The following is a 14698-nucleotide window of genomic DNA, read 5'->3' on the forward strand; positions in this document are numbered from 1 at the left end:
GTATCATCATAGGCAGGTAGTGCTGGTACCACTCTATATTCTTCGGTTGCAAGCTCAAAGGCAGCAATATATTTTCCGTGATTTGACTCAACAGTTTCTTCAGAACACATCCAAAACAAAGCACCATTAGCAAAATAGCAGGTAATCGTCCACAATTTACTGAATAAGGAAAATTCCCAATTCTTCTCCATGAATTTGATTTTAAACTATAAACATGAACTTCCTTATCATTCTGCGCACCATTAGATCGAGTACTACGATACCACTGAACCGTCATTACAACTTTATAATCGTCATTAACACGATCGTACCCAAACCCCAGATTATTATATGTATGATTATAAAAAGAACCTTGAGGAATACTAACACGAGGAAGAATCACATCAATATATGTGCGAATTGCTGGATTCCAAAATGTGATTTCCTTAATACATTGATCATAAAATAAAATAACACCTTTACACATACCAATTAATTGAGTAGAAGAATTATAACGTCCCCCTGGACATTTTGGTTCAAAACAACGGAGTGTATCAATTTCAACACAATGTAAACCCACACTTTTGCAATTTAGATCGGGATCCATACTTCTGCAAAGTATATTTCGATTCAAACGATTTCTCACCGAATGACGAAGATGCACGTTGGCGAAATATGGACTGTCTATCAAGTCACGAAATTGCTTTGAAACGCAGCGCAACCTCATTAAAATGAACACCGGTAGGTGGATGAAAATGAGGGCAAGCAGTTCATCTGACATTTTTTTAGAGTTTAATTTATATGAAGATGAAGATGGGGATGATTAAGAGTGAAAACAGTAGAGAAGGAAATGAGTGTTTTTGAGGTAATAAGGGCAAAAAGAAATTATGTTTACCGCTTTTGCAAAAAGTGTTTTTTATTGTTGGGTAATAGCTCACAGTATCACCCAAAAAGCCCAAAATATCACAAAATATGGTCATTTCTATTAGTGAAAAATCAATTTTTAAAAACATTTTTAAAAAAACACAATTATACATTACACTTTATGTAAATTAAAATATTAGTTTTAAAGAAATAAAAAAAATCATAAAAACGCATGTTAATGAGGCATATATATATTGTGAATGCCTGTAGTATTAACAAATGACTTGAAAATGAGAGAAAACATTACTTTTACGAAGAAGTGATAAGCAAAGTGATTTTATTAAGTTTTTCGATAATAGTAAGGATCATTTTTTAATTTAATTTCTATATTTTTTTTGTTTCTTTTTGTTCATTGATTTGTGAAATTAAAAATACTTTTGCAAATCACACTTATTTTGTATCTTAAAATCATTCAAATATCAATGGATAATTGATTACAAGAGCCAATATTTATATTGGAATTACATATTTAGATAATTTCATAGAAAAATTATATATTTATAAAATATTTATATAAAAGATTAATAAAGTAATTATCTATTTATGTAAGAAATTACATAATATAAGAAGTTTTTTTATCCCTCCTATACAAAAAAGACATCCCTGCAGAGAGATATGTATATACTATATTTGAAGTACTAAAAGATGTTTATAATAATTCATTCTTTAAAATTTACTAGTTTAGAATCCGTGCTATGCACAGTGTAGCACGGTGTCTTTATGGTTTAATAGCTTTAATTTTATTTTAACTCAATTATATATTATATATTACTCTGCATGAATATTATTTATTATTTGGGTTAAACATCAATTAGATGACTCATTACCGTCAAATGACTCAAGTAGGTCATTGGTTACAAATTTGACTCATAGAATCATCAATATTAACCTTAAACTTTAACCGGGCCATTAGTGGGTGTGTTTGTGAAGAAAGTATACACCTTCTACCGTCCTGGTTTCACTAATATATATAGATATGTGTTTGCAATGTAAAACCAGAGAAATACAAAGTATTCAAGTTGATCTTATTCTTGCAAAAGAGTACAAAACAGGTTAAATAATATTATGAAAGAGAACACCACTTATCTAAGCTAAAAATAAGGAATTAAGTACTGAATGAATCCTAAATAAACCCTATTACTCCACATAGCTGAAACTTATTCAAAACACTCCTACAAAATCTCATGAATATTATAAACCATAACAAACCGGTAAACCACATTCAGAGGACTCAGACAAGACTTAAAACATAATAGAAGTTTTGGGCAGTAACTCCCTAGAAAACCGCCCCATAATGATTATGGGATTTATTGAGCTTTTAAATATGCATATATAAATGTATATATACATTTTTTGGTAACCGCTCCTAGGCCCAATTGCACCTTGCCACGTGGCAGGGGTGGTTGTCCTCCCCCAGCCCCTATAAAAAGCTGCTCTCTTCCCCCTTTTATTCTCTGTTCGCATATAAAAAAAAAAACAACAGTCGCCATTTTCTTCTCCCGTTGCTGAGCATTTTCGAAGTCATTTTCGAGATTTTGAAGCCTTGGATCTTGTTCTTCGCTTTCGCTGTTCTCTGTTTTTCTGCCGTGCTACAAATTTGTAAGTCTTTATTTTCTTTTCTCCTCTTTTTCTTTTCGATTTCTCATCAGGATTATCACATGATCATCATTAGGATTAGTAGGCATATCCTATATTGATAGGATGATATATCGAAAGATGAGTATGATGGAGGATGATATATCGAAAGATGAGTATGATGGAGGTGCTAAACGGAATCTAGAGGCACACATTGAAGAGTTCTTATTCCCTAATTCAACAAATTAGTTAAACAAGATAAAGAAAGATTGTTCCCTGATGTAAGTTGAGATTGTTGGGATTTTCTTCTAAACTTGTTTTTATTTATTTGATTTATTAAAATGTGTGCTTGTTATCCTGTTACTCTGTAAACCGCGAGTCTTGTAGTTGGACGTGATCTTTGGAGGCATGGAGAGTTTTTAGGAGTCAATAAGTATACAGCGGGTGAGTTTGAGTTGTATTAAAAAAATTAGTTTCTGCAGTTCCTATTTTCTAGCATGGTAATTTATCTTGTATATTCTCATTGAATAAAAGACGAGTTGAACGTGCATCTTATTTTTCATAGTTTCAAATTAAACACTTAGTAATATATGTAAGATTGTTTTGTATTTATTCAACATTCTGTTATAAGGGCTCGGGTGTCCCCAGTGAATGCCCAAGATGTTGACAGTGGAAACGGGAAAAAATAAGGATGGTGCAGTGAGCTTAAATTATCCCATGTCGTCAAGAGGAAATTACACAACATGGGCAATGAAAATGAAAGTCTACTTGCAGGCCCATGGTGTTTGCGTGTTGTAGAATCGAAGGAGAAAAATATGGTGGTCGATAACAGGTCATACAAGATTGCTCTTGCTGCTATATATCATGGCATCCCCGAAGATATTCTTCTGTCATTGGCAGAGAAAGAGACTGCAAAAGAAGCTTGGGAAGCTGTAAGGGTCACGTGTCAAGATGTTGATCGCGTGAAGAAGGCGAGGATACAAACTCTAAGGAGTAGGTTCGAAGCAATGATCATGAAGGATACAGATTCCCTTGACGACTTCTATCTGGAAATGAGTGGACTCGTGGTTAACATATGTGCACTTGGTGAAGAAATCGCAGAATCATATATGGTCAAGAAGCTGCTAAGAGCGGTGCCCTCAAACTTCCTTCAAATTTCCTCTACCATGGAACAATTCGGAGACTTGGAGAAGATGAAAGTGGAAGAAACTATCGACTCTTTGAAAACTAACAAGGAGAGACTTCGAGGTAAACCTGAGAACAACGACGGATAGCTATTGCTTATTGAAGAGGAGTGGGCTAAAAGAGAAAAGGAAGATGGGAAACTTCTATTGACATGTGATAGGGTATAAGAGACCCGGCCAGGATGTAACCTGGATCTAAAAGACACCAGACTCGATCGATAGTCCGAGACCCCCCTCTCCCAGAACAATCAAATGGAGAGGCCAGGCCCGGCCCCATCGCATTACCCGGATCCGGATCCGACGGAGAGCCCGGACCTAATGCCTACCCGGATCCGGACTAAGACGGCCATGAGCGGGGTCCCAGCAAACGCATGCACATCCTACAACCCGCCAAGGAGGGGTACGTGGGCACGTGACTATGACAGCTATCAACAACCAACACTCCAGAAAAGCACGGCGCGTGTCAGAGGCCGTTAGGACACTCTGGAGGTGGTCCTCCCCTGGACACGTGTAAGCAATCCGCCCAAGCCAGGCGTCCTCCGCTCCCAAGATCCAACGGTCCAGATTTATAGGTAACTACCCCTAAACCCTACCTTGGGGCTATATATACCCCCAAGACCGAAGGGTTTAGGGGTTGGAAAATATTTTTACTCTCACACTCACACACTCTCATACACTCAAAAACACACAGCAGCCATCACATATAAACACACATACACAGCAGCCTCTAAATTACATAAACATATATACCTTCATTTTCTCCAAAGCATGTTCTTATTCTCACATCGGAGGCACCGTGGGAGCCAAACCCCCCTTCCGGTGTTGTTTTGCAGGCGCCCAACCAGCAGCTACACCTCACCCCCACACAGATTGTCCAGGAACGCCGTCGGACGGAGCTGCCCGCTCACCGGAGTTATTATTTGGCGCTAGAAGGAGGGGCACTCCATTCTTGGGTCTCGGTGCCCCTGGATTCATCTTCATCAGCAAACTCTTGAGAGAGTCCACTTTCAAAACTGTAAGAACATAAACAACCAAAACCTTTCTTCAATATGAATGTTTATTTTAGCCACGTTTGTGTGAACTCGTTACTTTAGGCCACGTTTGTGTGAGCCCGCTCTTGTTAAGTTTTGGTTGTTTAGAGTTTGATAATCTTGATAGTCTTAAAGCCTGGGGTTTGATAGTCTTGGTAATTTTAAAACCCAGAATTGTTTTAGCTTGCATATTTTCTTTTGTGTTCAAGAGGCTGTTGTTCTTGTTTAGTATTGTTGTTAGCAAAACACAGAAAATTTGCTTGCTGTTATTCTGGAAATTTTTTGTAATCTTCAAAAAAACAACCTCAGATCCACATTTATAGCCTCAAATCTTGGTCAGTTGTTTGTACATTTGTGGTGATGGCAAGAGCAGGAAAAAGTACAGCTGGTAGGACCTCCGCCAGTACCCATATTCAGGATCAAGACCCCTCTCAAGTTCAAGAACTTGGAAGAGACAGGGAGACCTTCCAGGAGCAACCACTGACACAGCATACCCCGATCAGGGATGCTAGAAATGTCATAGAGCTAAATCAATACAAGTACACAAATGTTCCAGTTGTAGAGGAGCATATGGCTAACTTAACAAGCCATGAACTTGCTGAAGCAATCAGGCTCTACAGAGATGAACAAGCTCGGGCTCAGATGGAATTTGAACAAGATGATGAGCAAGAAGAGTCCGGAGACTCTCAGCAATCCAGGAGATCTGTCTTCGACCGAATTGGGGCTAAGGCAAAAAAGAATCAAAAAGAGCCTAGTAAGAAGGAGACAGAAGCAACCAGAAAGAAAAAGTTAGAAGAAATCAGAGAAAAGAATGAAAATAAGAAGAGAAAAAGAAAGGAGGCTGCGGCTTTTATAGGGGAAGGGGAGAGAAACCACCCCTGCCACGTGGCAACCAGGGGTTGGTTATCCCAGCAGTTACAAAAAAAAGAGACAAATATGTATATTAATATATACACATAATGCACATTTATATCAAGTCATCATTATGGCCCAATTATCAAGCAAAGTAACTGCCCAAAATTCAAATTCGAAGGGGGGAAAATGAGCAAAACCGTTTAAATTCCCAAACCTTTCGAATTCCACAGCCCAGGAACCGGATCAATAACAATAGTCTGGATCATTGTCAACAGTTTCATGTTTGAAATAATTCTACCCTAATCCGGATTGGGATCCACTACACCAGTTTCGGATTGGGGGGCAACCAGGAGCAGAAATTTTTCTAGAAGCAGCAACTATTCTACCTTAATCCGCATTGGCATCTACTATACCAGTTCCGGATTGGGGGCAACCAGGAGCAGAAATTTTTCTAGAAGCAGCAACTATTCTACCTAAATCCGGATTGGCATCTACTATACCAGTTCCGGATTGGGGGGAAACCAGGAGCAGAAATTTTTCTAGAAGCAGTAACTATTCTACCCTAATCCGGATTGCCATCTACTACACCAGATCCGGATTGGGGGGCAACCAGGAGTAGAAATTTTTCTAGAAGCAGCAACTATTCTACCTTAATCCGGATTGCCATCTACTACACCAGATCCGGATTGGGGGGCAACCAGGAGCAGAAATTTTTCTAAGGCATCAACCATCCTACCTTAATCCGGATTGGCATCTACTACACCAGATCCGGATTGGGGGGCAACCAGGAGCAGAAATTTTTCTAAGGCATCAACCATCCTACCTTAATCCGGATTGGCATCTACTATACCAGATCCGGATTGGGGGGCAACCAGGAGCAGAAATTTTTCTCCCAAGCCAACCATGTAATCCTACTCTACTCCCTCATCCAGAAAATCCGCATAAGGGAGTGGGGGCGAATGATAGGGTATAAGAGACCCGTTCAGGATATAACCTGGATCTAAAGGACACCAGCCTCGATCGATGGTCCGAGACCCCCCTCTCCCAGAACAATCAAATGGAGAGGCCAGGCCCGGCCCCATCGCATTACCCGGATCCGGATCCGACAGGGAGCCCGGACCTAATGCCTACCCGGATCCGGATCCGGACTCAGACGGCCATGAGCGGGGCCCCAACAAAAGCATGCACATCCTAAAACCCGCCAAGGAGGGGTACGTGGGCACGTGACTATAACAGCTATCAACAACCAACAATCCAGAAAAGCACGACGCGTGTCAGAGGCCGTTAGGACACTCTGTAGGTGGTCCTCCCCTGGACACGTGTAAGCAATCCGCCCAAGCCAGGCGTCCTCCGCTCCCAAGATCCAACGGCCCAGATTTAGAGGTAACTACCCCTAAACCCTACCTTGGGGCTATATATACCCCCAAGACCGAAGGGTTTAGGGGTTGGAAAATATTTTTACTCTCACACTCACACACTCTCATACACTCAAAAACACACAGCAGCTATCACATATAAACACACATACACAGCAACCTCAAAATTACATAAACATATATACCTTCATCTTCTCCAAAGTCTATTCTTATTCTCACACCGGAGGCGCCGTGGGAGCTAAACCCCCCTTCCGGTGTTGTTTTACAGGCGCCCAACCAGCAGCTACACCTCACCCCCGCACAAATTATCCAGGAACGCCATCGGACGGAGCCACCCGCTCACCGGAGTTATCAACATGTTATGAGTGGGTAAAGCGGAGAAACGGAGGAGGAATAAATGCATAGTCAGGATCAAGAATTCGAGGAAAAGACAACACTCGCGGGGTACGTGATAAAACATACACTATGATTGTTGTTACCTGCAAATTTGCTTGAGAAATCAGGTGTCTCCATTAAATTATACTAAGTGAAATTGTAAGAAAAATGAATGTGAATCTGTATCTTAAAAAACTGAAATGACAAGGTCAAGTTACAACCCACTTGTATTACAGTGAAATCTAAGGAGAAGTTCACATCGGAATCTTCAGAAATTGAAGATGTAAATTAGTGAGTTTTTGTCAACCAACCTAGATCAGTGGTCTTATTTAGCTGAAACGCAAAAGTAAATAATTTATATATATGAATTATGAGTGCAGAGTATAGGAGCTAGCTGCAGTAATGATGTAAGTAGCAGCAGTGAGTGGAAGCAAGGAGTAAATCACATATGTTACTTAGTACTCTAATATTTGAAAAGAAACAAAGAAGCTGAACTTAATTAACTAATTCTAAAGGATAAGGAAATTGTGGAATGTATTAACTAATTAATAACACTAGAATAGAATGTCTAAAGGAGATGCCTATTAAAAGTTAATCATTGTGTGGATCCGACACACAAAAATCTAGCCCTCAAAGTTGGGTAGTACGAACCTTCCTCACAAAGAAGTTATGAAAACAACAATAATGAGTTGAGCCCACTAGAACCTTCCGGACTCTTACATTCTTATGATTTGTAAACAACTCTTGAAACTCATGTTATACAAGAACCACCTATTCTATGTATACTTGCAAGAAAACACCTTCTTCAAATGTGGATTTGTTGGTAGGTAATGATGGCACGGTATATATGTTTTCGTAGAAGTTCACCTCTCATTTCTGATGTTGTGTCCTATGATGCTTCTACAAGCTACGCCTTTATCTTCCAAGAGGAAATTTGTTCTTTCATGAGAAATGTTTGGTTCAAATTTGCATTCTCCAAAAGAATTTGAATACTCTCCTTGCAATTTTGATAAGGCTTATGTTAATATCTTTTTTCCAAGAGTAACGTGGGAAAAAATTTGAGCGAGGGTTAATTAAGTCCATTGCTTATGTTTGTGACAAGTAATGTATGATGTTTATGTAAGTAGTAAAATTTTATGTAAGTGTTGGATGTTATGGTATCATCACATTTGATTCACACACTCTAGTGTTTAATTCTCCTCTTATTAACTATCATGTTCTGACTTTTGATGCTAAAATCTATAATTTCGGTGAGTTTATGCTAATGATAATATTACCAACATTAAAGAATATGTTGTTATTATTCAATGTATTCTTTTCATTTATTTCTTTGTCGAAAATTGTGATGACTTTATGGTTTGGATAATCAGAGGTTCTGTCAATAAAATATTGGTATTTAAAATACTTTATTGCGGCTTTTGTGATACTTTCTCGACTAGCTCCAGATGTACGTATCATTTTATTTTTTTTGGATGTTTTATAAGCTAATACCTTATCGTTGTGAGGAAATTTTATTAAGACACTTCGATAATTTAAACCAAAAGCTTGTTTTGAGAACTCATCATTACAGCTTGAAAGAACGCTTACAAACATCTTGATAAGTCCAGAAATGTTGCAAAGATTTTTTTTTCTTAAGTCTATCCGGAAATTGTGCAATGGTTGTTCCTTTCTCTTAGTATCACCTCGTTATAAATCACGATATTTTCAAATTCTGTCATCTAATCTTTTAAAAACAGATTTCTTCTATAGATTTATATAAATTTGATAAAAGCATCTTACTTGTACGATCTTATGGCTTTCATTCAAATTTCAAGTAATTAAAAAAATTAGGCATATATAGAGATACAAACATATATTTTTGCCACTGAAGTACTTAATAACAGTCAAAAGATTGTTTATTATATAAATAATTAATTCTCAATTATATTTTTTCCTTAGATTGTTTAAATTGTACATCAACATATATATTTTTTATAAATATAGTACTATCTTTGCTTGTATGACATTATACATTATACCAGACAACAAAGTGTTGGTGCAGAGTTCGACTCACTGGATGATCATTTATAGTATTCTTTATGTACCCGGAATATAATGTACTCTATATCTAGTTCTCAGCATGTACTACTATACATGTTATTCTTCATGTACCCCAAATATAATGTACACTATGTTTATTTCTTAGCATGTGCTACTATACATGTTATGTTGCACGATGTAGATAGGTATATTATTATCATGTAATAATTTTTATTATTTTGCACTCCTATATGATTCAATAAAAGTTATTACGTATGTTACATGTTATAAATTATAGAGTTACATGTTATAAATTATAGATATATAGATATATACATCCTTTTTTTAATATGTGTAACATGGGATATATAACAGTTATGATAATTGATAAACAAGAACAAAAACCAGCTAAACAATTGACACCCTTGTTCGTGGACCGTTTAACATGAACTTTAGAAACATTATTTAATGTATAAATATTAACTCGAGGAACATTGATTAAAGTATAAACATTTTTTCTGAAGTATTGCATGCCAAATGGAAACTAAATGAGAGAATTCATCTCAAGTGAAGCGTTCACCGCACACATTACCAATTGACAGACAGATTCTACTATTTGTTTCATGTTAGTGTGTTTTATCTAACTCCCCCTTCTTTTACTCCTATTGCTTCAGCAATATTTAGTTGCGCTCTTCGAGGCTTGCCTTTGGAACTTAATTGTATCACAGTCCCCTTACCATCCTTACCAATCCACCAACACTACAACAAAAAAAAACTAAATTCCACCAACTTAAAGCCACCGAAGTTAAATTCCACCTATTTCGGTGGAATTTAAAATCAACTAAAATTTTCGTTGACGAATGAATAAAATCCACCGCATACGGTGAAATTTAAGTTCGGTCACTTTTAATAGGTGAAATTTATAGTCGGCGCTTTTAGTCGGTGGAATTAAATTTTAATTGTACTTTTATTTTTATTAAATTTAATAAAAATAGGCGGGAAATTTCCCTCCAAAAATTATAAATATTGGAAACAATGAAAACAACCGAATTTGGTGGCTTTTATGTTAACAATAAGTCTTATATGATTTTTTTTAACAATATTTCTTTAACAATGTTTAAAGAAAACTAAAAACAATATTTTTTTAACTATAACCCCCCAACCACACCCTCCCCCGCCCATCTTCTCACTGATCCGAACTATAAGAGTTCCAGTTCAACCCACCATTATTGTAGTAAGTTTTTTCTTCCCGATATTTTCTCACTTTACTATACTCACACTCATACATATTATTTGCCCACAATTATCTACAACTTCAGTTCAAATTTTAAAGATAAATTTGACTCCTTTATCTGATTATTGTTGGGTTACCTAAGGGAAAAAAAATCTTGTTTGAGTTATTGTACTTGCCTATAATTGAAAAGATGTGTAGCTTTTTTACTCCAAGTTTTAATCTTCAGGGACTTGCGTTCTGGGATAAGGGGTTTTTTGTTGGCCTTTGATTTGATTGAGTTGTTTTAGAGGAGAAGTCATGAGTTGACTTATAAGTGGTGCCCAAACAGGCCTAATAAGATTTTAAAAAGTCATATGATCACTTAGTATTCTTGAACTATATCTCAAAAAGATAAAGATTTTGCTTGGGGCTTGAAAACAATATTTAATATGCTTAAAAACATGATTAGAATGAAGGAAGGAATAAAAGTTTATGGGAATGAAATGAAGGAAGATAAAGCTTGTGAATTGATGCACATATAATCAAAATAGATGTATAATATATATACTTTTAGTTTGGAGAGGTAATTAAATCTGAAAGTTTACTCCTACAGGTAAAGAAGTAATCTAATTATGTTAATGTCTATCTTTAAGCCCTAATAGAAATTTAAACTTAAGAAAGAAAGGAAATGAATATCAAGGAAAATATCATTGTCCAACAAGAGATGCAAGGAAAAACCTAAGCCACTTGTAACAGAAGCTGGAAACAGTACACATATCTATGATGAAAGGACTACTATACAACTCAGCCTTAAATATACTTTTTATGCAATGATTTTGTAAAATACCCCCAGTTAAAAAGAAATGCAAACAGATTATAAATATGTCAAGAAGATTATTAGGAAGGTTTTGGAGGTTTTGGCAAGAGCGGAAACAATTTCTCAATAACATGCATGGCTCTTATATTATATTTGTTTAGGAAGTTTTGGCATTAGCTGAAACACTTGCTCAAGAACAGGCATGACTCTGATATTATATTTCAGACATTGTATTTCTTGTTTTTCTTTCACCGAGAGCCAAAGCCTAACTTTTGATATGGGAATTACTTCCCATCTTAAAATTTAATTATTGTCTTTTAAACTGTTTTCCTTGTATTTTACCATATATATGTAATAACAAAATTCAAACAACATAAATTTGCATTTAAACTTCACATAGAAAGATTAAGCAGCATTACCTTCATCACTTTCGTCGTCTTCAGCCACCTTTTTCTCTCGAATAAGTTGATTCTCTTCTGCACTTGTACCACCATCAAGATGAACAAGACTCTCAATAAAAGCAACTAACTCATAGTATTGAGGCAGACCCCTAATTCTGAATTCCTCTCGTACTTCTTCCTTGACAAGATCGTACCACAAAAAAATTTCTTGGCTTGCCAAAAGTAAATGATTGCCACTCTTCGAAAATGCCAATGGCTGGTAAACTGTAGATGGTCTATTAAACGAAACTAACTTGGTCCAAGTATCCTCTTCTCCATCCCTTTGCAGCAACCATATGTCTCCCATTTCCGCCAACTCGTCATCACATTCTGGATGATAAACATAACACTGAACACAAAGAAAACCTTCCATGGACCCAATATAATTGTCAACATTGCAACTTGTATCATGATACGCAGGTAGTGCTGGTACCACTCTATATTCTTCGGTTGCAAGCTCAAAGGCAGCAATATATTTTCCATGATTTGACTCAACTGTTTCTTCAGAACACATCCAAAACAAAGCACCATTAGCAAAAGTAGCAGGTAATCGTCCATAATTTACTGAATAAGGAAAATTCCCAATTCTTCTCCATGAATTTGATTTTAAACTATAAACATGAACTTCCTTATCATTCTGCGCACCATTAGATCGAGTAGTACGATACCACTGAACAGTCATTACAACTTTATAATGGTCATTAACATGATCGTACCCAAACCCCAGATTATTATATGTATGATTATAAAAAGAACCTTGAGGAATACTAACACGAGGAAGAATCACATCAATATATGTGCGAATTGCTGGATTCCAAAATGTGATTTCCTTAATACATTGATCATAAAATAAAACAATATCGTTACACATACCAATTAATTGAGTAGAAGAATTATAACGTCCCCCTGGACATTTTGGTTCAAAACAACGGAGTGTATCAATTTCAACACAATGTAGACCCACACTTTTCCAATTTAGATCGGGATCCATACTTCTGCAAAGTATATTTCGATTCAAATGATTTCTCACCGAATGACGAAGATGCACGTTGGCGAAATATGGATTGTCTATCAAGTCACGAAATTGCTTTGAAACGCAGCGCAACCTCATTAGAATGAACACCGGTAGGTGGATGAAAATGAGGGCAAGCAGTTCATCTGACATTTTTTTAGAGTTTAATTTAGATGAAGATGAAGATGGGGAAGATTAAGAGTGAAAACAGTAGAGATCGAAATGAGTGTTTTTGACATAATAAGTGTTGGTTTCAGTTTGTGGATCACCTGTGAATGCACACTACAGATTTAATACTATCGTGTATTTGACAGAGAGTGAACAAACTTGCTCAAAGTTTTATATATCACACTTAAAAAAAACTGAATACATGCTGAGATACTTAAAACAATGCAAATGACTAACTCCTAGAAATTAGCATCAAACTCCTAACTAACATCCACTACTTCCACTTATTTGTTTCTGATCCTAAAAATATTGAAACAATATTTTACTTATTCTCCTAGCTGCTACGTGGCTTAGTGAATACTCAAACAAACAAACGAGTTTATATTACACACCAACATGCTCTCCCGTAATTTAAACTCTTTTCTGCAGATTCTGAATTCCCAATAGGGTACGCATCTTCTCGAACTTCGCAGTGGACATGGCTTTAGTCAGAATATCAGCACACTGTTCTTCAGTAGGTATATGCTTAATAGTTATTTCACCACGCTCAACACATTCCCGAATGAAGTGATAACGGATATCAATGTGTTTGCTCCGTCCATGAAAAATAGGATTTTTTGCTAAATCAATCGCGGACTTATTATCAATATATATAGTGACCGGACAATGCTTCATATCAGTTATTTGCATAAGCAGATTTCGTAACCACACTCCCTGACATGTTGCTGCAGTTGCAGCCATAAATTCAGCTTCGCAGGAGGATAGAGCCACACATCTCTGTTTCTGTGACACCCAAGTGATCAAACTTTCGTTTAAATAAAAGGCCATACCTCCGGTGCTTCGTCTGTCTTCAATATTCCCAACAAGATCACTATCAGAGTAACCCGATAGTATGTAGTTCCGTGTTCCTCTCCAATAAATCAGCCCGTAGTTTACTGTCCCTTTGACATAACGTAATATACGTTTAACCGCATTTAGATGCATGGTAGTAAGACGCTCCATGAACCTACTGACTACCCCTACTGAGTATGCAATATCTGGTCGTGTATGGACCAGATACCTTAAACCTCCAACAAGGCTCTTAAACAACGTGGGATTGACAGGCTTCCCACTTTCGTCCTTAACCAGTTGTACTTTCGCCTCCATTGGATATTTGGATGGATTACAGTCTGCTAGGCCAGCTTTTTCCAACAGCTTCTTTGCATACGCAGATTGCTTTAGTTCTATGCATTCCTTCTCCTGGCTGACCTCGATTCCCAAGTAGTGAGATAGCTTTCCGAGATCGCTCATCTCAAATTCCTCACTCATTTGTTTCTTGAATTTCTGAATATTTGAGAGACTTGTACCAGTGATCAGGAGATCGTCAACATACACACCTATTACCAATGATTCATCCCCCTCTCGTTTGGTGTATACTGTATTTTCAAATGGGCATTTAGTAAACCCAAGCTTCTCCAGGCATCTACTCAACTTGGTATACCAAGCACGGGGTGCTTGACGCAATCCGTACAATGCCTTAACTAATCGATATACCATGTGTTCACTATTTAATTTCACAAAACCCTTGGGCTGAGTTACATATACGGTTTCCTCCAAATCCCCATTGAGAAAGGCTGATTTTACATCTAGGTGATGCACCTCCAACCCATTCTTTGCTGCTAGTGCCAAAAGAAGTCTCACTGTTTCCAAACGGGTAACAGGAGCAAAGACCTCCTCGAAATCGACCCCTT

General features: G+C 37.0%; 1 protein-coding gene across 1 annotated transcript; it reads right to left on the reverse strand.

The window, feature by feature from the left end:
* Positions 1 to 11753: 11753 nt before the first annotated feature.
* LOC141679235 (F-box protein CPR1-like) lies at positions 11754 to 12953 on the reverse strand. The gene has a single exon (XM_074485739.1). It carries the CDS (start codon positions 12951 to 12953, stop codon positions 11754 to 11756), a length of 1200 nt encoding a protein of 399 aa, XP_074341840.1.
* Positions 12954 to 14698: the final 1745 nt, after the last annotated feature.

The sequence above is a fragment of the Apium graveolens genome, chromosome 8 (genome assembly GCF_009905375.1).
Source record: "Apium graveolens cultivar Ventura chromosome 8, ASM990537v1, whole genome shotgun sequence".
NCBI lineage: Eukaryota > Viridiplantae > Streptophyta > Magnoliopsida > Apiales > Apiaceae > Apium > Apium graveolens.

Bases quoted from the DNA above. Each gene is read 5' to 3' on its own strand.
- LOC141679235 (XM_074485739.1), bottom strand. From the start codon at position 12,953: ATGTCAGATGAACTGCTTGCCCTCATTTTCATCCACCTACCGGTGTTC.